Source organism: Leptodactylus fuscus, chromosome 1 (assembly GCF_031893055.1).
Source record: "Leptodactylus fuscus isolate aLepFus1 chromosome 1, aLepFus1.hap2, whole genome shotgun sequence".
NCBI classification, from domain to species: Eukaryota; Metazoa; Chordata; class Amphibia; order Anura; family Leptodactylidae; genus Leptodactylus; species Leptodactylus fuscus.
In genome coordinates this window covers 216,610,454-216,635,265 of record NC_134265.1, presented here as the reverse complement: position 1 = coordinate 216,635,265, position 24,812 = coordinate 216,610,454, and the positions used below count along the sequence as shown (strand labels likewise).

General features: G+C 42.7%; 1 protein-coding gene across 1 annotated transcript in view; it reads left to right on the top strand.

Moving 5' to 3' along the window:
- ADAMTS10 (ADAM metallopeptidase with thrombospondin type 1 motif 10) overlaps positions 1-24,812 on the top strand; it is a 120,041-nt gene that overhangs the window by 63,892 nt on the left and 31,337 nt on the right. Inside the window, exons 16-18 of the mRNA XM_075283700.1 lie at positions 4,451-4,584; positions 7,787-7,910; positions 13,269-13,349. Of these exons, the coding sequence (XP_075139801.1) occupies positions 4,451-4,584; positions 7,787-7,910; positions 13,269-13,349 (339 nt within the window). The remainder of the gene's footprint in view (positions 1-4,450; positions 4,585-7,786; positions 7,911-13,268; positions 13,350-24,812) is intronic.

Sequence of the window (24,812 nt, the reverse complement as noted above, 5' to 3'; positions counted from 1 at the left end):
CCAGAGCCCAACACCATAATACCCCTTAGTGGCTCCACACAGTATAATATGCTTCCCAAAGTATAAAAGGCTTCCCACAGTTCCTCCCCATTCTCTGATGCTCATCAGTGGCCCCACATAGTATAATATGCTTTCCAGAGCCTGCCGTTGTCACAGTATAATGTTCCACTGTGGCCCACACAATATACTGTAATATGCTACCTAGAGGCCCCAGTATAATATGGTACCCACATTGACCCCACACAGTATAATATGCTCCACAGTGGCCCCACACAGTATAATATGCTCCTGAGAGGGACAACACTAGTATAATGATCCACAGTCCCCCCCCCCAGTATAATGCTTTCCAGTGACCCCACACAAAATAATACGCTCCCCAGAGCATCCCCTAGTATAATTCTCCACAGTGGTCCCAAACAATATAATATGCTAATGGAAAGTCCCCCAGTAGAATATGCTTTCCATAGTGGCCCAAAACAGTATAATATGCTACTCAAGGGGTCCCCCTAGTATAATGTTTCACAGTGCCCCTCCTTCCCAGTATAATATTCCACAGTGGCCCCACACAGTATAATATACTCCCCAGAGCCTCAAGGCATTTCAGATGATCCCGTGATGAATAATCGGGAGGTTTGCCTGTTTGTTTCAGTGCTATTATACTCTGTAGTCTCTTCAGACCCTTGGAGGCCCAGCGTAGGTGAGGGAAAATAACAAACAGGTATACTTACTTTGCCTTACCGTTGTTGCGCATCCTCGCGTTGCTCCCTATCCTGCTGGCTTCTTCTTCAGGTCTGCGGCTGACATCATGCGTTCTGGATGTCACCATTGGAGTGATATCCAGACATCAGTGGCCACTTGGAGCACACTGATCAGTGGTGTAACTAAAGTCTTGTGGGCCCTGGTGCAAACTTTTTTTCAGGGCTTTCTATCCTCTGCCTAGAGCGAATTCTTGATAGTGACAGTTACAGGTTCTGCAGCTATAGCTCAGATACTTGAAAGGGATACAGCTGTAGTACCCACAACTGTAGTTATCAATAATAAGGTGAGTGAGCAGCAAAGCATCCAGCTTTTAAACAGCACTGGAACAGTATAATATTCTCCACAGTAGCCCCCCCACAATATTATATGCTCCACAGTGGCCCCACATGGTATTATATGATCCACAGTGGCCCACACACAGTATTATATGATCACATTGGCCACCACACAGTATTATATGATCCCAAAAGTTATGTATATATACTTTATTGATACACCATCATATGACACTTTAATACACCCATTTGGGTATTAAATTTATGCGTAATAGATTTATGAATGCATCTGGGAGATGCCATGGCCTCTACCTTTTGTTTTAAGTATAGTGATTGTTATATAAATAAAATGGATTGATTATAGTTATGAAATTTTTGTATAACTGTGTTGGATTATTTATGTACTATATCCGTGGCTAATCCTATATAGGTTTAGTATTTGTTGGGTAGGGTGATTAGTGTGATTCTTTGGATACACTAGCATATTGAGAATCTACCCAATACTGAGACCAATTAGGTACAGGAAGTACAGGATTTTCAGAAATTAGATGCTGTCAAGAGACTGAACAGGCACTGGAGGAGGACCTTGGGGTGCTGGGGACAGGTGAGTATTGTTTTTTTTTAAAAAAAAAATTTCACTTCCCCAGCAGCCACAGGGGTGGCACCAATTAATGGAGAGCCTCAATAAAGGGGTTGCCTAGGCCTAATATTTTTCTATGGCCACTTCACTGTTTCCCCCCATACAGTGGTCCCTTTACTGGTCCCCCATACTTTATATTTGGCCCTTATATTAGAATAGGCCACTGTCTGGGGGGTTGGGGAAAGTGAAGGTCCCCCTTATGGCAGTATTGGGTCATGATGTACCTGCCTGCTCCCTGATCTCATTCTGTATCTCTGCTCCAAGCGAACACTAACGTCATGTGCACCCAGAGCAGGAAGGAATGGAAGGGGTCAGAGAGCAGACAGGTAAATACAGATACTCCGTTTGTAAGCCACATGCTCAATGTGGCGTGTGAGAAATCCTATCCCTCTCTAATCCCAGGGATATGTATCAGTTTCCCCAATAGCAATAATGTTCCTATTAAGAACTGCTACCATTTAAAATGATTAAAGAAACACAGACTGTATTTTAATATTACATAAATAAATTTTTATTATGGGTACAAATAAAGTTGTCAATTAAAACCAAGGTTTAAAATAACTCATGATTAGGTAGAGATAGCAGTCCAGTCGAAAGAGCATAAGTTCAGGGGCCACACGGTGGCTCAGTGGTTACCACCGCAGCCTTGCAGTGCTGGAGTCCTGGTGTTCAAATCCCACCAAGGGCAAAAAACATCTGCAAGGAGTTTGTATGTTCTCCCCGTGTTTGCATGGATTTCCATCCCATATTCCAAAGGCATACTGATAGGGAAAAATGTACATTTAAAAGAAAAAAAAAAAAAAGAGCATAAGTTACATAATAACCATAACACAAAAAAGCAAAATAAGGATTCACATCAAAATTCATATGATCATTTATGTGAATCACACATCCATTACTATGAATATACATGCAGTTGGTAAAATATGTATAAACTGGACAAAAAGTGCTTAGGTGCAAATGTAAAACCTGAAGTGCCCAAACCTTCAACCATATACCAAAATAGGTATGGTTCAGTATAACTCATACTATATAAAGAGAGACCAAGTCTCACATGCCACTATTAGTAAAGTATTCAATTTATCAAAAGCGTAGCGCCGCAAGTAAAAAGCTCAATTATTTGCATAGTTATTATATTGTGCAAATTGTTCCTTAATTAATACATAATAACTATGCTATGTTATTAGTAATGCAGTCATTAGACCAGGCCTAGAGAGCAGACATGTACACACACAGTCTATCAATAAACAATAAGCATCAAAGTTAATAGCATAAATACCTGATTGAACTACGACCTCCACCTTTAGTCATGTACGTTTTGCTCCTGCTTCCTCAGGCTGTGACATAAATGTGACCTGTGGCTCCCTGTTCTACCATTAGCAGAACCTGGTTGAGGTGCCTCTTCTCCCCAGTTTTGCATTCTGCATGCATTCACTTACTTCCCCGTTCCTGCTCATGGCCTCCTCTTCCCTCTTCAGCTTTGAAGAGACCCTGTGTGCTGCACATCATGTAGCAATGAAATAATGTGCACGGAGGATGTAACTGGACCCCCACTGCCTATTAAAAAAAAGTAGTGGTGGTCTGGAAGGGCAAGTAAAGGCCCTAAAAAGGAAAAAAAAAATATTTATACTCCCCTGTCTGCAATCGCTTGATGAAAAATGCCGCTGCTGCATTTTCTTCTTATGTCTCACCACAGTAGCACACATAGAACATAAACAATCTCAGTGTATCTCAGTGCAGTTAGTTAAAAGTATTGAGCTTAGATTGACACACCCAGTGGTGAACCTAGCCTCTCTGCTGCCTGAGGCGGACAATCAAAAGATTGCCCCCCCGGTATTGAGTCCAGGGCAGGGAAGGGGGGGGGGGGGGGGGGGCGCATCTTTTGATCGTCCGCCTCGGGGGGGGGGGGGGGGGGGGGGTTGGGGGTGCTAGCGGTGACATTACAATAAATACAATGCAGACCCCCGAGTACAATAATCAGAGCCCCAGGGGAGGTGAGGGAACATAATAAACACTGTTCCTCACCTCTCCAGGATCCGATGTCAATCCTAGCAGGCTTTGGGCCTCTATGATAATATCCCAGACGTCACGTGGTCTGGGATATTACCATATAGGCCCAAAACCTGTTCTAGCAGTACTATACAGGCCCAAAGCCTGTGCTAACAGTAACAGCCTGTTACCATACAGGCCCAAAGCCTGTGGTAGCAGTAATATTACTACTAGCACAGGCTTCTGGCCTATATGGTATTGCTAGCACAAGCTTTGGGCCTATATGGTAATATCCCAGACCACGTGACATCTGACACATTACCATATGGGCCCGAAGCCTGCTAGGATTAACATCGGATCCCAGAGAGGTAAGTAACACTGTTTATTATGTTCCCTCACCTCCCCTGGGGCTCCGGTTATTATACTCAGGGGTCTGAAAAGACCCCCGAGTATAATAATAGCGGCAGTGGGATCGCGGCCTGGGCCTGCTCACCTCCACCCTCTGCGGCCTATAGTAGCAGAGGAAGCTGGGGCGGCAGTGAGCAGGCCCGTAGGAGGTAGGTAAATAGGCCGCTACCTGCTGGGGATACTGGCAGATATCCATTCACATGCTGCAGGGAAAAATGCATTTAGGTGAACGGAACTAACCTTAAATCGCAAAAACATTTGCAGCATAGTTTAAGAACAGAGAAATGTACTGATGGTTCATTAAAAAAAAAGTGTCTGCCTGTATTTCCAGTAAAAGATAACACTATAACAATCTTTGTTGTTCTCTTTGTGATTAAAGGAGGTGTGAAGGCATGTTCATTGAATTGCTTAGCTGAAGGATTCAATTTCTATACAGAAAGAGCTGCAGCAGTCATAGATGGAACTCCATGTAGATCTGACTCCTATGATGTTTGTGTTAATGGGGAGTGCAAGGTATGTAATTTTTTAATATAGGAAGGAAATGTAGAAAGTTTATAGAGGACATATTACCAAATCCAACAAATCCTGTTCTTTACATCAGTTGATGTGCCATTGATTCTGACGCTGTTTTTGGAATTTTTTTCTAACCCCACCATTCCTGAGTCATTAGTTTTGATGTGGTTCTGTACTGTCAAGAGGGAGGTGTCAGGCAGGCCCTGATACTGGCAGTCTTTGATTGTCCGCCTCAGGCTGCGGGGGGGGGGGGGTTGGGGGTGCTAGCAGTGACATTACAATAAATACAATGCAGACCCCCGAGTGGCAGTCTTTGATTGATTGGAGCTCTGAATCATACCTCCTGCCTGACACTGCCCTTCTGACATTACTGAGGTTAAATAGCACAACAGGCACCAAAACTAACTCTGTTTGTTGCTTGGGAATGGTGGAGACTAGAGAATTAATAGATGCTATGAACTTGAGTTGGTTGTGATGGTGAAAGATCCTCTTTAAGCTTACCTGTGACTATAACTGAACTTTGTATATCTTTTACCACCTTTGTACATTGCCATGTTGATATGATTGAATGCACAAAATTTTACTGCTTTTGAATGGGATTACCATACACATAACCTGTGGACAGCTAACCTTCTGCAGATTATATTAGAATCTACACACTGCATAAAAAACTGTCTTGTGCTGCAGATTTGGAGTCCACTGCATGTCAACTAGTGCTGCAGATTCTGCTGTGGCTTTCAACCTATGTAGCACAAAGATTGAAAATCGCTCTGTACTGTAGTTTTTCATGATTTTCATCAGATAAATCCCACATTGCTCCAGCAAAGTCGCTTCAGTGGTCCATGCCAGTCTTTCTGAAAGCACACAGACCCCATAGACTACAGTGGTGTCCGCACAAAACATGCGGACAGAAAAGTAGATTGTGATCGTGTGCTTTCACTGCGCACCACTTGACAGTGCGTTCGGTAGTCCGTTTGGGGGAACCCATTGAAGTCAATGGGAGGCTTTTTTCTCAGCGCTGAAATTCCACTCCAAATTCCTCACCTTTTTCCTCCATGTGAATGGACCCTTACAAGTGATTTGAGTGTTCTGGGTTCTCTGGGAGTTCCTAACATGCTCTGCATTTGTTTACACCTGCTACATCCTGTTCTGGGCTTTTACTACAAATGCCAGGATGCTGCACTCTGAGCTGCAATCCACTCCACCTCCCTGTTTCCCTTGTTAACCTTCACATCAGACCATCAGCAGACATATTTAGGCTGGGTCCACACAGGGGTTTTTGGACCGCATTTTGACGTGGAGGCCGCCTCAGAATCCGATCATAAAAACGGCTAGTCGCGACTGGATGCCGGTGCAGTGCATACAGCCAAATGAATGGGCCTAGTTGGGAGGGAGTGTTGCGCTGCAGATGTCCGCCTCAATAAAGGGCGTGTTGCTTCTTTTTTCTGCAAACGGGAACAAACTGGCTTGTTCCCACTTGCAGAAAAAAGGAACCCATTGAATTCAATAGGAGGCGGGTTTTTTAGCTAGATTTTGACGCAGATTCCACGTCAAAATCTGGACCAGAACCCCCATTCTGATCTCACTCAATACAGTATATGGAGTAACACAGTAACTGCATATAGCTTCTTGAAAACATTGGATTATCTTCCAGGACTAGATCTACCACATTGGATGGAAGGAGACAGTGTAAGTGAAAGGAAGGGATGATTGCTGCATTCTCCTTCCATCCGGTGAAGGCAACAGTCTCCCCTCTTTCTCACTTGCACTCTCTCTCCTGTAATCCAGTTTGGTCAACAGTCATTCCTCTTTTGTCACTTGCACACTCTGTCTCTCTCTTCCCAATGGTGGCAGTGGCTCTCCTGTGATTAGCCATTTGAATTTAGCAGGTACTTTGGCCAATCAGAGGAGAGCTGCTGCCTTTACTGAATTCAATAGCAGCAATGGCTTTTCTGTGAAAGTGAGACCACCGATTATAATAGTGGCTATCATCTATCCCTGTGCTGATGTGACACTATGATGTCACAGTACAGGGATAGTACTGTAATAAAAAATCGGTTGCAGTGGATGAAAAAAATATCATAGCAGTGGCAGCTCAGCGCCAAAGCAGGTGCTTAGACATTACATTCAAATGGCTAAATTGTCTATATATAGCAGGGCCACCATCGGAAATATCGACACGAGCTCTGCTATGATTTTAATTTTTTTCACTCTCACCATTTTTTTATTTGGTGCCAAAGTCTCTTACAGGCCCTAGTGCAACACAGTGATAAGGAGATCATACTTATGTAATTCTAAAGAGTTCCCTGGGCTACTCCCTTCTGTGCATTACCTTCAGGTTGGTGTTTTGGAATGCTCTTGATGGTGGGTGCTCATAGAGCACTGTGTAGACAGCAACTTGGAAGGCAGGGATGGCAATAAATCATCTCTGTCTTAATTTTGGGATGTTTGGCTAATACGAACACGACACGAAGTATGTCCTTGCAGACTACCGTATATACCCAAGTATAAGCCGACCTCCCTAATTTTACCACAAAAAAACTGGGAAAACTTATTGACTCGAGTATAAGCCTAAAAATGAAAATGTTTTTTGTGTGCAGTAGTTGCTGGGTGCTGGGAAAGGGGAGGGGGTGTTTTGGTTGTCTGTCTGCCCCTTCCCTGAGCTTGAGGACTGGGTCTTTTTCCCCCCAATTGGAACTCAGCCTGACTGAATATAGAGTACCTGCAGTGCTCCTATTAACCCCTTCCTGACGGAACAAGAGCACTGCAGATCCTATATTCAGTATATTCAGACACGATACCTAATGTGTATGTGTTTCACAATAATTTTCTACTTTTATATGTATTCTAGGGAAAGGAGGGATTTAGAACTTATATTTATTTTATTTTTTTATTATATTTTTTAAAGCTTTTTTTTTTCTTCACTATTTTATGGGAGATTCTATACAATACTATTGCGGCTGGTCATTTTTTTTTTGTTTTTTTGCTTGACTCGAATATAAGCCGAGGGGGGCTTTTTCTGCACAAAAACTGTGCTTAAAAATGTGGTTTATACTCGAGTATATACGGTATATTTACACCAAAAACATTTATCTCTGTTCAACTCATAATTCTGCAGGGCCACATATTATGTGAAGTGTCTCTGCAATGTATATATTTTATATAATGTGCAACTGGAACACTTATGTTTTTTTGCTATTAGCATGTGGGCTGTGATCGAATTTTGGGATCTGATGCCAGAGAAGACAAATGTCGAGTATGTGGAGGTGGTGGGAATACATGTGAAACAATTGAGGGAATCTTCAACCAGTCACTACACGAGACAGGTGAGGGAAAATAGACACTGGGATCATATACAGCTTGTCTATAAATGTATACCCTTTAACAATTATCAATATGTGGTATCAGGGTTTTTAAACATACTGGAGGTACTGCGATAAAAAGGAATACATATGATTTTTGCTGTGCTAAAGATGCTAATATATTAACATATTTTATGTATTTACATTATTACTACAATGTAACATTCCTGTTAACTTTAAGAAGTTCGAAAGAGGGACAAAATCTGTGTGCTAGATTGTAGATAAGTGCAGTATCAAGCCACACCTCTAACTTCACCCATGCCTTCATTGACACCTCCCAAATGATATAATGTTCCTTTAGTGACTCTGACACTGTGTAACACCTCCTTATTTAAAATGTAGTATCATTCTCCTTTGTGGCCCTTACATAGTATTATGCCCCAGTGGCTACCCACACAATATATCATCACCTTGTGACCTTCACACAGTATAATGTCCCCTTATTGCTTATTACCTACACAGTATAATGCTCCCTACACAGTATAAAAAATGCAGTCTTTTCTGCAGCAGGCGCAGTATAGTGATGTTACTACACTGCCCCTTCCTGTGTCCAAGCTACCAGCAGAAGCGACAGGTGCTCAATTGTGAAGCAGAAAGCTGAAACTTTGTGTGTCTTCCTTTGAACCTAGAACAGTTAGGCCCAGTTCACATCTGCGTTCGGTATCCCATTCGAGGAGTCCGAATGGGGACCCCACGAAGGGAATACTGAACACATTAAAAAGCGGTGAGCAATGTGTTTTCCACACAGTGTCTGCATGAATTATTCGGAGACATAAGTGCTGCTTGAAGTACTTTTCTCTCTGCATGATTCCTATTATAGTGTATAGCAGGGGTCTCAAACTCAATTTACCCCGGGGCCGCTGGAGGTAGAGCCTGGGTGAGGCTGGGCCGCATCAGGTTTTCCCAATTATTTTTTTCTAAAAGTCGCCATATTCTGACAGCCGTAACTTTTTTATACGTCCGTGTACAGGGATGCATATGGTGTCTTTTTTTTGCGGGGCCGGGTGTACTTTTTAGTTCTACCATTTTTGGGAAATGTTATTGCTTTGATCACTTTTTATTCAAATTTTTATCAGAATCAAAACAGTGAAAAAACGGCGGTTTGGCACTTTTGACAATTTTTCTCGCTACAGAATTTACCATACAGGAAAAATATTTTTATAGATTTGTAGAGCAGGCGATTTCGGACACGGCGATACCTAACATGTATGTGTATTTAACTACTTTTATATGTGTTCTAGGGAAAGGGGCGTGATTTGAATTTTTAATACTTTTTATATTTTTTTTTATATTTTTTTTTACTTTTTAAATTTTTTATTTTTTTTTTGCATCTATTAGACCCCTAGGGGCGTTGAACCCCAAGGGGTCTGATCACTAATGCAATGCATTACAATGCCAATGCATTGCAAAAAATCATCATTCCTTTTGCAGGCTGCATAGAAAAGCCTGCAAAAGAAAGAGATTGCAGACAAGCCTGGGAGCCTTGTAAAGGCTCCCGGCTTTCATGGCAACGTGACGTTGGCCCATGGGCCGCCGGGAAAATGGCGCCTCCGGCGGTTTTGACCGTGGCACTGGAGGGGTTAATGCCTCCCATCGGTCCGGGGAAGCCACAAAGAAAATTAATCTAAGAACAGGCAGGTGAACCAGGGGGACGGTAGACGACAGCTACTCACAGGAAGAAAGAGTGGAAAAGTCTGATAGTGTGGACCTCAATATCTTCTTCTCTTGAACAATTCTTCCTTAAAGAGGTATTCCCATAACCCTTGTTCACCAACCTGCAGGCTTGCAGGTCTGCTCTCTTCACTTCCTGTTTTTTCTCGGCACATTGGTGGGCGGGGTTTCACTTGCTCTGCTATCTTCTATGTTTGCAGTCACTAATGAGGGATTGGTTGGAAATGCATTACCACAGTATGAAGCTGATGTAGAAGCTGATGTAACAGAGCTGGATTTGAGTCAGTTTGTAATACATACTGAGGTACCCGACTCCCTATCTCAGCCCTTATCAGCCAAATTCAATTAAACCGACTGATAAGAGCTCAGAAATCCCGGAGCTCTCACCTCCCCCCACCCCTATCTGAGGAACTCCATTGGTTGTCTGTGGCAGAGACATACACAGCTCAGAGCTGCTCCCAGCACTCAGCCCCTCCCTCCCCCCTGAGAGCAGGCAGCTATGTCACTGAGGGACTGAGCAGATAAGCCCATGGTCTGGGGCCCGTGGTCATAGAAACACATGTAAACAATTAAGTGAATAAATTAAGATAGTGGCCAAGCAAAGCAGTTTTGATAAAGCAATGTATTTAGAAAAAGTCTTAAATAAACTAGCAGTATAGATAGGATCATTGCTATGGGACAACCCCTTTAACAGCACCATTTGACCATGAGGCACATTCACCATATTCCATTTCTTTAAATGATTACTATTAAAATGTAAATAGTTATTATCAGATTAAAGAATGTTTGTATGTCCATGTTACCTTATACCAAATCTAAAAAAGCTAATGTCCTTTTTAACACTACACCCACTAAAACAAAACACCTATTGATTATCATTGAGATATTCAATAAACTTCTTCAACCTTTCTTCCGACCATTGACATATAAAAAACCATATCATCCATAAAACATCTATAAAATTTAACAAAAAATAAAAATTTCTTTTTATTATGTACATATTCCTTTTCAAATGCGTCCATGTACAGGTTTGAAAAAAAAAATCAAGTCCTTTATAATGAAAGCAAAACTTACCATATCATACGTAAAATAATTATGTTCCAGAATAAACTGTGTTTGTGCATCTGGCTTTAGTGGATCATATTGCAGGAATTCACTAACCCTCTGCACCCCCTTGTCTTGTGGGATGTTTATATATAGTTAAGGTAAATAAATTAATAAATTAAGCAAGTGTCCCGAATCTCTTAAATAGGCAAATAATATTAAAACATTAGATGTCTGCCCAGGTACTCTGAGAGTCTACAACTTATTGAATCCATCCATACCTGCTATGGGTCATCCCAGTAGTTTAATAATATTTTTTGCAATTTTGTCAAGAAATAAAAGCTAAGGGGTAGATGGTGGATTTCTATCCAAAATATATTTTCTTTCATAGACATTATTTCCCTCTTATATGTCTTCACAATTAGTAGATATAGTTCTGTCTTAAAACTGGGTAGGGGGTCTTCCTGGCGTATTCTATAATACTCCTTGTTAGTACTACCTAATATATACTATGCTTCTTGCATATAATACTCTGTCCATCAATACAATCCCCCCTTCCTTATGCGATGCTATATTTGGGTGTGCTGAAAGGAGAGGAATGGAACAGAATGCAAGAATAAAAGAGAAGGTATTAGGAAACCAAATTTGACTGTATGGGAGAGAGAAGGTTTGATTCTACTGAAAAGCAACTCCACTTGAGATGGGAATACCCCTTTAAATCTTTTGGGCAATATATGCAGATACCAAAAATGTAAAATGTATTATTATTACAAATAACATAAGGGAGATTACATGTTTTACAAATGTGTAAACTTTTGAAATTACAAGATTTTTATTTCTTTTTTATTTACGTATGTGGTCAAAACTGTTGGTACCCCTCGTTTAATGAAAGCAAAACCCACAATGGTCACAGAAATAACTTGAAATAACTTGAGTCTGACAACAGTAATAATGAATAAAAATGTTGACAAGCCACAAAGCATCTGGGAGAAAGTCCTATGGACAGAGGAGACAAAAATTGAACTTTTTGGCAAGGCACCAGCTATTTTTTCACAGATGGAAAAATGAAGCATACACATGAAATTAAACATGGAGGAGACTTTGTTATGTTCTGGGGCTGCTTTGCTACATCTGGCACAGGGTGTCTTGAATCTGTGCAGGGTACAATGAAATCTCAAGACTATTAAGGGATTCTAGAGAGAAATGTGCTGTCCAGTACCAGAAAGCTTGGTCTCAGTGGCAGGTCATGGGTCTTGCAACAGGATAATGACCCAAAACACACAGATAAAAACACTCGAATGGCTAAGAGGAAAACATTGGACTATTCTGCAGTGGCCTTCTATGAGTCCTGACCTAAATCCTATTGAGCATCTTTGGAAGGAGCTAAAACATGACATCTGGAAACGGCAGCCTTCAAACCTGAGACAACTGAAGCAGTTTGCTCATGAGGAGTGGGCCAAAATACCTGTTGTGAGGTTCAGCAGTCTCATTGACAATTACAGGGATTGTTTGACTGCAGCGATTGACTCAAAAGGTTTTGCGACAAAATATTAAGTTAAGGGAACCATCATTTCTGTCCAGGCCTGTTTTATGGGAAGAAAGTAGTAGCAGTCACAACACTCACAGGTCAATGGGTGAATGTAGAAGTTTATTAAACAAAATGCACATCTTGTTTAATAAACTTCTACATTCACCCATTGACCTGTGAGCGCTGTGACTGCTACTACTTTCTTCCCATCACCTATCCTGACCTGCCCGAGGTCAGTGATCGCGGAGTGAGCGGCTCCCTCCACCTGTCAATAGAATTCTATACGTGGTTGTGAACGGATTTTCACAACCACAACAGGTGAGAGGCCATTCAGGTCAATTGTTGTCATTTCGCTATACTTCCAACAGAAGTTTTCTACCATACTACACCACATGGTTGCTTGGTGTCTGTTTTTTATTTCTTTCAGGCCTGTTTCATGAGTTTTATTTTTAAAAAAAACTCTGTTGAAACATGGTTGAAAAGCAATGTCTGACTTTCATTTGTTCATTTTCATAGAATTTTTATTTATGTATAACTTTTGTCAGATACAAGTTATTTCTGTGACAATTGTGGTTTTTTCTTTCATTAAACGATGGGTACCAACAATTTTGTTCATGTGTGTATATGCTTTAATACAGTAAATAAACTGTTTATTGGTATAATCGTGGTGGACAGTGGAGATTCCAGCAGTATCATTCTTTATGGAAACCAAGCCATTGAGGAGATCCAAAATATTAGTTTTATAAGATGGTTTTGGAGCTTGATCTTGCACATTTAGCCTAGAAAATTTCCTAGTCAATTTCCAGCAAAATTCCAAGTCAGTTTTCATCAAAAACTGTTATGGATCAAATAGGGCCTTTCATATTAGATTTTGTGTGGACAGTTTATGAACTATGACACGATGTTGTTAACAATAGCTGTGCTAAATACTTCAGTGTTTGTCAAGTATGTGCAAGTATTCATTTTTGTATTTGTGGTATGAATGCTGTGGGCATGTGAGCAATGTGAGTACATTCAGTGTTATGATCAACATCTCTTTTATAGCTTGTTCCCCCTCTTTCCTTTCCCCATTTGTCAAGGATATGAAGAGGTAATCTGGATTCCAAAAGGTGCTGTCCATATTCATATTCGTCAGCTCAATGTATCTCAAAACTGCCTGGGTGAGTAGAATAAATATGTAGACAATGAAGAATTAAAGACTGTACTTAAAGTTGTTGGCCATTTTTCAACCAATATTGAGAGACAAATGTTATTGCTTGTATAATAAAACGTTATAGAATTTGAGAATGTACATTCTACATCAATTCCTTGCGGTTTTCTAGATCTCTGTTTGCTTTCATTCATTCTGCTTACTTCCAGTGGATAAAAATCAGTACATAGTCATGTGATATATGGTTAGAGATGAGCGAGTAGTACTCGATCGAGTAGGTGTTCGATTGAATACTATGGTATTCGAAATACAAGTACTCGATCGAACACTGCTAGCTGTTCGAAGTTTAAGGTTCGATGCAGAACCAGCGTTGATTGGCAGAATGCTATATATTTTACCAGTCAACGCTGGTTCTTCTCTTACCTTTAGAAGTCTTCTCCGTGCAGCATCCCCGCGGCGTCTTCCGGCTGGAATTCACTCTGCCTAGGCATCCGGCTTAGGCAGAGCCGACTTCGTATGCGCGTGCATGCCCTTTCATGCGCATTCGGCTCTGTCAGGCGTCGGGCTGGGCAGAGCCGACTGCGCATGTCCACGCATGACCGCGCATGTGCAGTCAGCTCTGCCTAGGCCCCAATGCTTAGGCAGAGTCAATTCCAGCCGGAAGAAGACACGGGGACGCTGCGCCGGGAGAAGACTTCAAGGAGAATCCAGCCCGACCGTCACTTGTGGACTTGGTAAGTATAATTTTATCGAATTTTGCGTACCCCTGAAACGAGCATTTCCCCCCCATAGACTATAATGGGGTTCGAAATCCGTTCGAACAGTCGAACAGTGTGCGGATTTCGAACCTCGGACATTTTAGTGTTCGCTAATCTCTATATATGGTCCATGGTCATGATCAGTAACCTACTATTCTCAAAAAAGCTCTTACTTGCTTTTTGGTTAACGGTAAAAGCTGGTTTCCACTCTTTGAAACTTTTCACTCCTTACTTAATTCTAAGGTGCAGGCGCCATTCACAGACCTTAGTGCAGATGACCTGGCCACTTACTTCCGTGACAAAATTGATGAGATCCGTCATGAAATAATGGCCCAATCCCCAGGTGGCATTAATCCCCACACCTACCACATCATTGATCTCCTCACCAACCGTACTTCATCCTGTTCATTCCCATCTTTTGAACCAGTTACAGAAGAAGTCTCCCTGCTCCTCTCTTCTTCTCATCCTATGACCCTTTCCCCACAGACCTTCTTCAGTTTCTATTGCCTGCCATTACTACTTACCTTACTAAAATATTTAACCTTTCTCTCTATTCTGGAATCTATCTGGAATCACAAAAGTCATTTTTTTTTTCTTTTTCTTTCACTAAATTAATTTTCAGTAGGTGATACCTTTTTTAATGGCTAACTCATAATGATGACAGAATATTCTGTCATCATTATGAGTTAGCCATTAAAAAAGGTATCACCTACTGAAGACTTGCAAAGTTTTTTTTGTTTTTTATATTTTATAACCACTGGCATACACGGTACCAAAACAAACATTTTCCTTTTACTAAATTAATTTTTTGATACATAACACATTGTGGACAAATGCACCCCCTCCCTCCTTCCTCTTGTTTCACCAGTCCTGAACATGCAGATGAGTTGAAGCTGGAACTTACCTCCTACTGCCCAGGACAGCAGTAGATCACAGAAAAACTAGGATTACCCCCCTTAATCTAGCACTATTAGGAGGTATGCAGCTTGACTCCATCCGCCAGCACTGAAATTGATAAAAACTGTAAAATATAAATAATAATATAACAAATAACCAGAAATGGTGTCAAATGAATATAAAGTAAACTTTTTAACAATACTTTACAATGCTCCTAGAACAGGGGTCTCAAACTTGCGGTCTGCGGGCCAACTGCGGCCCTCGGGACGATAGTTTGCGGCCCCTGCGCAGCTTCCTGCATGTCCCAGTATGTCCCTTTAGTATTTTACTTAAACTTTCCTCCGATCATTCCCCCGCTCTTATAACAGCAATAGAAAGTGATGGGTGATCGGTGGAAAGCTAGTACTACTGAAGTTTAAAACTCAAGGACCTGTGTGTGACGTCAGATGTCACATGACTAGGGAGGCGTGTCTTAGTGTAGTACTAAGAGGAATGTGAGATGCAGAGTGTGTGTAACCTAGGGGCAGAGATGGAGGGGGAGGACATGAAACTGGGGCCACAGATGAAAAGGGAACATGAAACTGGAGGCAGAGATAAGGGGGAGCATGAAAATGGGGGCAGATGAAGGGGGGATATGAAATTAGGGCAGATGGAGGGGAACATGAAACTGGGGCAGATGGAGGGGAACATGAAACTGGGGTAGATGGAGGGATGACATGAAACTGGGGACAGATGGAGGGGGGACATAAAATGGGGCAAATGAAGGGGGATATCAAACTGGGGGAGAAATGGTGGGGAGATGAAACTGGGGGTAAATGAAGGGGGGCACTTAAACTGGGGACAACTGGAGGGGGCATTAAACCGTGTGAGTAGCTGGAGGGGGACCTGTCCCCCTCTATTTGTCCCCAGTTTATTGTCACCGTTCAGCTACCCCTACGGTTTAATGTCTGCTTCTAGCGTCCTGAGTTTAATGTCCCCCTCTAGTTGCCCCCAGTTTAATGTCCCACTTCAGCTGCCATTAATGTACTGCCCCTCCAACGACCCCCACTGTTTTATGTCCCCCTCCAGCTGCCTCAGTTTCATGCCCCCTCTAGTTTCCCCCAGTTTAAACTGGGGCACCAGGAGAGGCACTTAATACTGTGGAAAAGTTGGAACATTATAATGTGGGGACATATAGTGTACGGGTGACTGTAGGAGGATTATACTGTGTGGGGGCACATGAAAAATGAATAAGAATGGGCGGAGACATCATAAAATTGGGCATAGCTAAATTTGCTGTGGCGAGCATAGCTTGTGGAAAACCTGATGCGGCCCAGCCTCACCCAGACTCTACCTTCAGCGGCCGCCGTGTAAATTGAGCTTGAGACCCCTGTCCTAGAACAACCAGAAGGCACCTGGAACAAGTGATGACCTTCTAGATAAGTAGGCAATACCCCGAGAGTCTGGAGGAATGCTCTCATATCCATTGCGCTAGCAATCATTTTGTAAGTGACTTGAGCACTTTAAGTGCTGGTCACATCCAAACAGAACATTTTATTGCCACAATACTAGAAAAGTATTTGACGATGTCTGAAGAGGACATGATGAAATTCAGAAGGGACGTACACAGTTCCAGGCACTAGTGCGCAAATATACCAAGCTGAATGAATTGGGTTTTTTCACAGTGTTTTTCACACAGTTCAGAATTTTCATGTGCGGACTTTCTGCTTCTATTATACCTACAGTATATGGAAACGTGCCAGAATTTCAATAGGTATAATTTACACTCTGCGATTTGCAGAATAATTTCTGCTGCAGATATTTTTCTGCAATGTGTGGATGGGATTAGCAAGAAACTTATCCACCGTGCAGGTACTGTAAAACGCAGCGGTATTTGGCTGTGCATACAATGCATTTGCTTTGTGCACTCTTCAGACTTTCTGTGAACAACGCAGTGGGAAAAAAGCTCACTTAGCCTAAGGGGTTAAAATGTAAATAAAACTATATAAATTTTGTATCCACAAAATCATACCAACTATATGTGATGTAATTTTGGCCATACAGAAAACATCTTAAAAAGAAAGCATGTAAGAAAGTTGCATGTTTTTTTTCCAATTCCATCATATTCTGAATTTTTTTTCCAGCTTCCCTGTACACCATACTGTACAACATACTCTGAAATCCCAGCCCAACATTGCTCCTGTAGTTGTAAGAGACATAATCAGCCTCTGTCTGTGTCACAGCTATCTCTAGGCAAATCTCCTAGAAAAAGATGATTATTAGAGATGAGCGAATACCGTTCGATCGAGTAGATATTCGATCGAATATTAAGGTTTCGAGATATTCGATTCCAATTGAATACCACGTAGTAAACACAGTGAAAATTCGAATTCCCTCCCCTTTCCTTCCCTAGCGCTTTTTTTGCACCAATAACTGTGCAGGGAAGGTGGGACAGGTAGTAGGAAAAATTAGGTATCGAAAAAAAAGTAATTGGCTGGAGAAATCAGGTGACCTCTGATTCATAAGAATAGTGTCAGCCATATTCGTGTCATTTGCGGTTTGGAGTTAGATAGGGAGAGATGTTGTGCTGAGGGCGAGAGAGGATTTAGGTTTGGATAGGCAGGAAAAATTAAAACCAACAGCTCTTTTCAGAGCTAAACTACTTCACCAGTGTATATACACCACTAGTATATATACTAAGCTCCTAAAATTTCACAAAAGCCCTTTTTAGGGCTCAAATTCTCCACCAGTGGTATACTCTGTATACCTGTCCCATAGGGATAATGAGAAAGCTGTATACTGTCATCCGTTGTATACGGCAGTATATAGGCCCAGTATATCTACCCTCTGTGTATACAAAAAAATTACATTTGTATACAATCCATCAGTTTGTTAGCTCACTCACTCATTCCTGTATACTGTCATATTAGTATATACGGCAGTATATACTACCCTCTGTGTATACAAAAAAAAAAATTTGTATACAATCCATCAGCTTGTCAACTCACTCACTCACTCACTCACTCACTCATTCCTGTAAACTGTCATACTAGTAAATATGGCAGTATATACTACCCTCTACAAATAAATTTGTATACAATCCATCAGTTTGTCAACTCACTCATTCCTGTATACTGTGATACTAGTATATACAGCAGTATATACTACCCTCTGTGTAAACAAAAAAAATAAATTTGTATACAATCCATCAGTTTGTCAACTCGCTCACTGACTCATTCCTGTATACTGTCATACTAGTATGTACGGCAGTATATAGGCCCAATATATCTACCCTCTGTATACAAAAAAAATAAATTTGTATACAATCCATCAGTTTGTCAACTCAGTCGCTCACTCATTCCTGTATACTGTCATACTAGTATGTACAGCAGTATATAGGCCCAATATATCTACCCTGGAGCATCCGCCATCTCCTGGCAATTTTGTGGTTGTGGCCCCGCAACCCATCATCAGTGATGATAACGAGACACAGTTGCCATCAGGGCAGGCTGTTGTCATGTGCAGTGTGCAGGAGGAGGAGGAGCAGATTGAGGAATTGGAAGAGAAGGTGGTGGATGACGAGGCGACCGACCCGACATGGGCAGGGGTGATGTCTAGCGGGGAAAGCAGCGTAGATCTGGAGGCAAGCGCAGCACCAAAAAAGGTGGCTACAGGCAGAGGCATGTCCAGAGGCAGAGGACAGCTGCTTCACAAAAGCCAGGACAGACTCAGCAAGGTCCAAAATGTTCCCTGTCCTAGCCACTCGAGAATAACTCTCCCATCCAGGCTACGTTCGTCGATGGTGTGGAGATTTTTCAATGTATGTGCGGAGGACAAACTTAGTGCGGTTTGTACACTGTGCAACTCCAAACCGAGTAAGGGCTCTGAAAAGAGCAACCTTACTACCTCAGGCATGCGCCATCATTTGGAAGGTAAGCTCATTGGAGCTCAGTGGGAGAGAGCAAACGCAGGACATTCGTCGTCTGGCGTTGCCACCACTGCCTCTTCCACTGTGTCCAGTTCTGTTGCTGCAGTCCAGACCATCAGCCAGGAAACCTCCACATCTGCCTCTGTCACTATGGGGACTTCACCCTCATCCTCCCCTTTTCCTGCCTCCGCTCCTTTTCCTACACCATTATGCGCCTCTTCCCAGCAACCCACCATCTCCCAGGCATTTGAGCGCAGGAAAAAATATAGCGCAACCCACCCATATGCCTAACCCTTAAACGGGCACATCTCCAAACTGCTGGTCCTGGAGATGTTGCCTTTCAGGCTTGTGGAGACTCAGGTGTTCCGTGACTTGATGGCAGCTGCGGCACCTCGCTATGCCGTCCCTAACTGTCACTACTTTTCCCGGTATGCCGTCCCAGCCTTGCACCAGCACGTGTCGCAGAACATCAGGCGTGTCCTTAGTTCTGCACTTTGCACTAAGGTCCACTTGACCACTGACGCGTGGACAAGTGCATGCGGACAGGGACGCTACATATCACTCACGGGACACTGGGTGAATGTAGTGGAGACTGGGACTGGGTCGCAAAGTGGGGCGGCTTACCTCCTCTCCCCATCCAAGATTCCTGGCAGGGGTTCAGAACCACCCTCCTCCTCCTACTCGGCCGTAACATCAACCCCAGCTGCGAGCTGGAAACGCTGCACCACTGGTGTGGGGAGACTTCAGCAGGCCGTGCTAAAGGTCATCAGCTTGGGGGACAGACAGCACACTGCCTCCGAGGTGAGAGATGCCATCCTTGATGAGACGGCAATATGGTTTGCGTCGCTGCACCTGGGCCCAGGCATGGTCGTGTGCGATAATGGCCGGAACCTGGTAGCGGATCTGGAGCTTGCCAGCCTCCAACACGTTCCATGCCTGGCCCACATTTTTAACTTAGTGGTGCAACGGTTTTTAAAAACATACCCCAACGTTCTTGAGCTACTGGTGAAAGTGCCGCGCTTGTGCGCCCACTTTCGTAAGTCGACAGTAGCCGCTATTAGCCTCGAACCATCCAGCAACGCCTACATCTGCCCGAACACCGGCTGTTGTGCAAAGTCCCCACACGCTGGAACTAGACGTACCACATGTTGAGAAGCAGAGACCCTTGATGGAGTACCATCTCCAAAACCCAAGGGTTCCTCAAAGTCAACTCCCGCAGTTTGTGCACCATGACTGGCCATGGATGGCATACTTATGCGAGATCCTACGTGTCTTTGAGGAGTCCACCAAGAGGGTCAGCTTTTATGACGCACTAGTGAGCGTAACCATCCTGCTCCTGTGTGTGATGCGAGAATCCCTCATCGCCATCAGGGATAACGCATTGCATGCTGAGGAGTAAGGGGTAGGAGCAGACCCATCCCAGGAGAATAGTCAGTGCACAGGAGTGTCAGCTTCTCAGCCTGTAATGACGGAGGAAGAGGAGGAGGAGAATGAAGTGGCAGATGAGATCATTGTCACACACGAGGATAGTGGGGAAGTTCAGTGCGTTCCATTACTTTAGCGCAGATGGGTCGAAGGGGAGGAGGAAGAGGAGGAAATGGACAGTGACCCTTCCGGTGGGGGCCGTGAAGTCACGCCAACTAACACTCTGGCACACATGGTTGACTTCATGTTGGGCTGCTTTTCCAGTGACAAACGCATTGTCAAAATCCTGGAGAGGAACTAATACTGGATTCTTGCAATCCTCGACCCCTGGTATAAAAATAACATATCTTCTTTCATTCCGGTAGAGGGAAGGGCAAATCGCATTTCTGATTGCCACAAGCAACTTGTGCAAAATATGATGGAAATGTTTCCATCAACTCACGTTGGCGGCAGAGAGGACAATTCCTCCAAGAGGCTAACAACTGCCATCCGGTCCACACCCACCAGGGGCACACTCTCCAAGGTGTGGAACACCTTAATGGCACACCCTCGCCAAACTACCACCACTGAGGGGTCTACTGTCACCAGGAGGGACAAGTATAGGTGCATTTTGCAGGAATACCTGGCCAACCACAGCCCTGTCCTCTCCGATCCCTCTGCGACCTACACTTATTGGGTGTCAAAGTTGGACTTGTGGCTGGAACTTGAGCTTTACGCCACTGGATTGACCCATCATTTTCATGTCCACCAGTGTCAAGCACCCCAACATGAAGTTGGATGTGTGTGCCCCAGGTCTTCAGTTCCTCTTCCTCCTCCTCCTCCACCATCACAGGTTAAAAAACAAAATTTAAAATCACCCCATTAAGGCTCACCTCAAGGGCCTAATATTATGCTCCGGCAAGGCTCTATTCATCCATAGAGCATAATATTAGGCTCCTAAAATCCTCAATTCATCCCAAGAGCCAAAAACTAAAACTCTGCTGGTTAAAGGCTCAACTCACCCAAAGGGCCAAAAACTAAATCTCTGCTGCTACAAGGCTCAACTCACCTCTAGGGCCAACAAATCTCTGCTGTTTAAAGGCTCAACTCACCTCAAGGGCCAACAAATCTCTGCTGGTTAAAGGCTCAACTCACCCAAAGGGCCAAAAACTAAATCTCTGCTGCTACAAGACTCAGTTCACACAAAGGGCCAAAAACTCTGCTGTTTAACCCTTTCACTGCCAAGGGTCTCTGGAAATTTTGCACCTCCAGTAGCCAGAGCAATTTTCATAGTTTTGAGACAGAAAAATCAAACCTAAATTGCAACATTAAAAAAGCATCCAACCCCCCATACCTATATATTTTCTTAAGGTAGACACCTGCAGCATTGTCAGAATGCCATTTGGTACTGTATACAAACAGGCACCTTCATGCCATTTTGATTTAAAGTGAATGTTTTATAAAAAAAAAATGCAAATAAATGTATATTAGTTGCTAAAAACGGAAACCAAACAAAAAAATTAAATGACCCAAACCTCCTAAAAATGAGAGTTCAACATGTGCAGGGTTAATTCATATCACTATGGCCTACACCCGCATGCATGAGTCTTCAGAAAATCACCAGAACCAGAAGGAACAAAAATCTGCTTTGAAGCTGGAAATGTTACAATAGTATCATCCTATAAAATGTAGGGATTACACACCATGAAAAGTAAGTGAACCCATAAACCCTATATATTTTTTGAAAGTAGACAACCTGAAGTTTACAAATGTCTTAATGGGTCATCAATAGCCACATCCACCTTCATGCAACTTTGTGACAAGCATAATAATTTTTTGTAAAAAAAATGCACTAAAACACATATTTGCACCTAAAACTCATGTTCAATCTCAGATTCATATACAAAATACATTTAAAATAATAGCTTAAGGTGTATACAATATGTATATATACTATATGTACCACAAGTATCAACTACAACAAGAGCTCGGACTCCCAAAAACACTAATACAGTAGACAAGCAGGATTTTGCTGTTATTCACTAATATGTTAAAAAATCTATACTGCACTTACCAAACTGTGACCGTAATACCAAAATCTAACTTTTTTCATATTACACAGCATACTGTATGTAAAAAACACCTTATTGTTTCATATATACAACCACCTTCATGCAACTTTGCAGCAAACAGAGATTGCAAGCAATAATTGCACAAAAATTCAAATTTGCCACTAAAGTGCGACTCAAGCAAACCCTTTCTGCAAACAAAATGTACTTTCCAAAAAACTGCAAGATATGAGGAGTTTATACATACCACACATGTATATATATACAGGTGCGAGTGTAAAAGAAACGCCAAAATCGCAGAACTGCACCATCCCATTTTGTGCATGCACATTAAATAGGACTTTACATAAATATATTATTTTCCATCCCCCTATAAAAATTTTCGCAATCTATACGTTCATCTCTAGTGATAATTGTTATTACTATTATTTTAGCATGTAACGGATATCGCTAGAGGTGTATTTTACTGTAGAAAGTTCAGGTATGGACAGGGATTGGGTGAAATGTAAATTTTATTCACGACTTTGTGTATATGTTGTGTAAGTGTTTGGTGTGACTTTTTTTGGCGCTGCGACCTAGACAATGGTAAACGTTAGGGTCACAGTGCCAATAAACTTCCTGGTTATGTTCAGGGGGTATTACATAAGAATACCCCACCAGTAAGGCTCAGGGGGAAATTACATTATAGCTGTATGACAATCAGAGCACGAAAGTATAGTATGCGCTCTGATTGGCAGGAGAAGGGTTAATAGGGACAGACGAGTCCCTGCCACCCCCTTCCTGGTGTCACATAAAGGTTAGCACAGATAATGATGATCATTCATTATCACTGTGCATACTGCAAGCTGCTCCTCCCCCCTCCCCTTCTGCTTCAATTTAACTAATGCTTCTGAGACAGGAGGGGGGGGGGGACAATTTAAAGCCCTTTATCTCTGGACTACATTAAGATATCTTGATGCTTTAAAATTCATGAGATGAATGAATTTTAAAGCATCAAGATATATTAAGACCGGCCGTATTTGAGCATTTATCTGAAAAACCCCTTCCCCTCCACCAAACCCCTTGTGTGTGATCTTCACATAAATACGGACCAAGTTACCTTTGAATGGGTAGGGTCGGCCACAGCTTTATTACATATATATGGCATATGTATATATATATATATATCTATCTGACCTAAGCAGTAACCCTGTTCCCCTCCTCCTCAGCGAACGTTGTGGTGTGTGCCCCCCCGGAGTGCCCCGCCTCCTGGTGGGCACGCGTTGGACTTGTTTCCGGTGGGGCACGTCGCTGTTACTCTTCATCGCTGAGAAAGGAGGCCAAGGTCCTGCTACTATGCCTGCTGTGACAACAATTTAATGCAAATATATATTTACAGCATGTCATTTGCTAACAGAAAGAAAGAAAACAAAACTTTTATCTGCACGGTACATAGTTACATAGTTAATCAGGTTGGATAAGGACATTATTCCCTACAAACGCTACAGTGTTGATCCAGAGGAAGGCGAAAAACCCCGTGAGGCTCATGCCACTTTGCCCTATGTCAGGGGGAAAATTCCTTCCCGACTCCAAATCTGGCAGTCAGTATGAAAACCCTGGATCAACGTGTCCTTAAGATTCTAGAGTCCATAACCTGTTATATTTTTACTCTTCAAGAAAGGCATCCAGGCCCTCTTTGAAAAAAGGGGTACAATCATAAATGAAAAGAAATGACTTAGGGGTGGGTGGGTGGGGAGTTGCTTTGTCAGCGCTGGCAGGGATTCAAAGGAATTTCCCCGCCCAGCGCTGCCTTGGATAATCCTGTGGGTGACCCCGCCCACCTCCCCGGGCCACCAATGAATGGGAATCCCCCCTTGAGGGGAAGGGCATAGGTCACACGGCCGCTCAATATCCTGCTGGCTTATACACCCAGCCGGCTTGCAGACCGGCCGTATTTGAGCATTTATCTGAAAAACCCCTTCCCCTCCACCAAACCCCTTGTGTGTGATCTTCACATAAATACGGACCAAGTTACCTTTGAATGGGTGGGGTCGGCCACAGCTTTATTACATATATATGGCATATGTATATATACTCTTACTCTTACTCTTATGGTAGAGTTGGAAGGGACCTCAAGGGCCATCGGGTCCAACCCCCTGCGAGTACAGGTTTTCCTAAATCATCCCAGCTATATGTTTATCCAGATTCCGCTTGAAGATTTCCATTGATGGAGCGCCCACCACCTCCCGTGGCAGCCTATTCCACTCTCTCACTACCCTCACTGTCAGAAAGTTTTTCCTAACGTCTAATCTGTATCTCTTTCCCTTTAGTTTCATCCCATTGCTTCTTGTACTTCCTTGTGCTAATGAGAATAGGGTAGATCCCTCTGCACTGTGACTACCTTTCAGATATTTGTAGACTGCTATTAAATCTCCCCTCAGCCTTCTCTTCTGCAAACT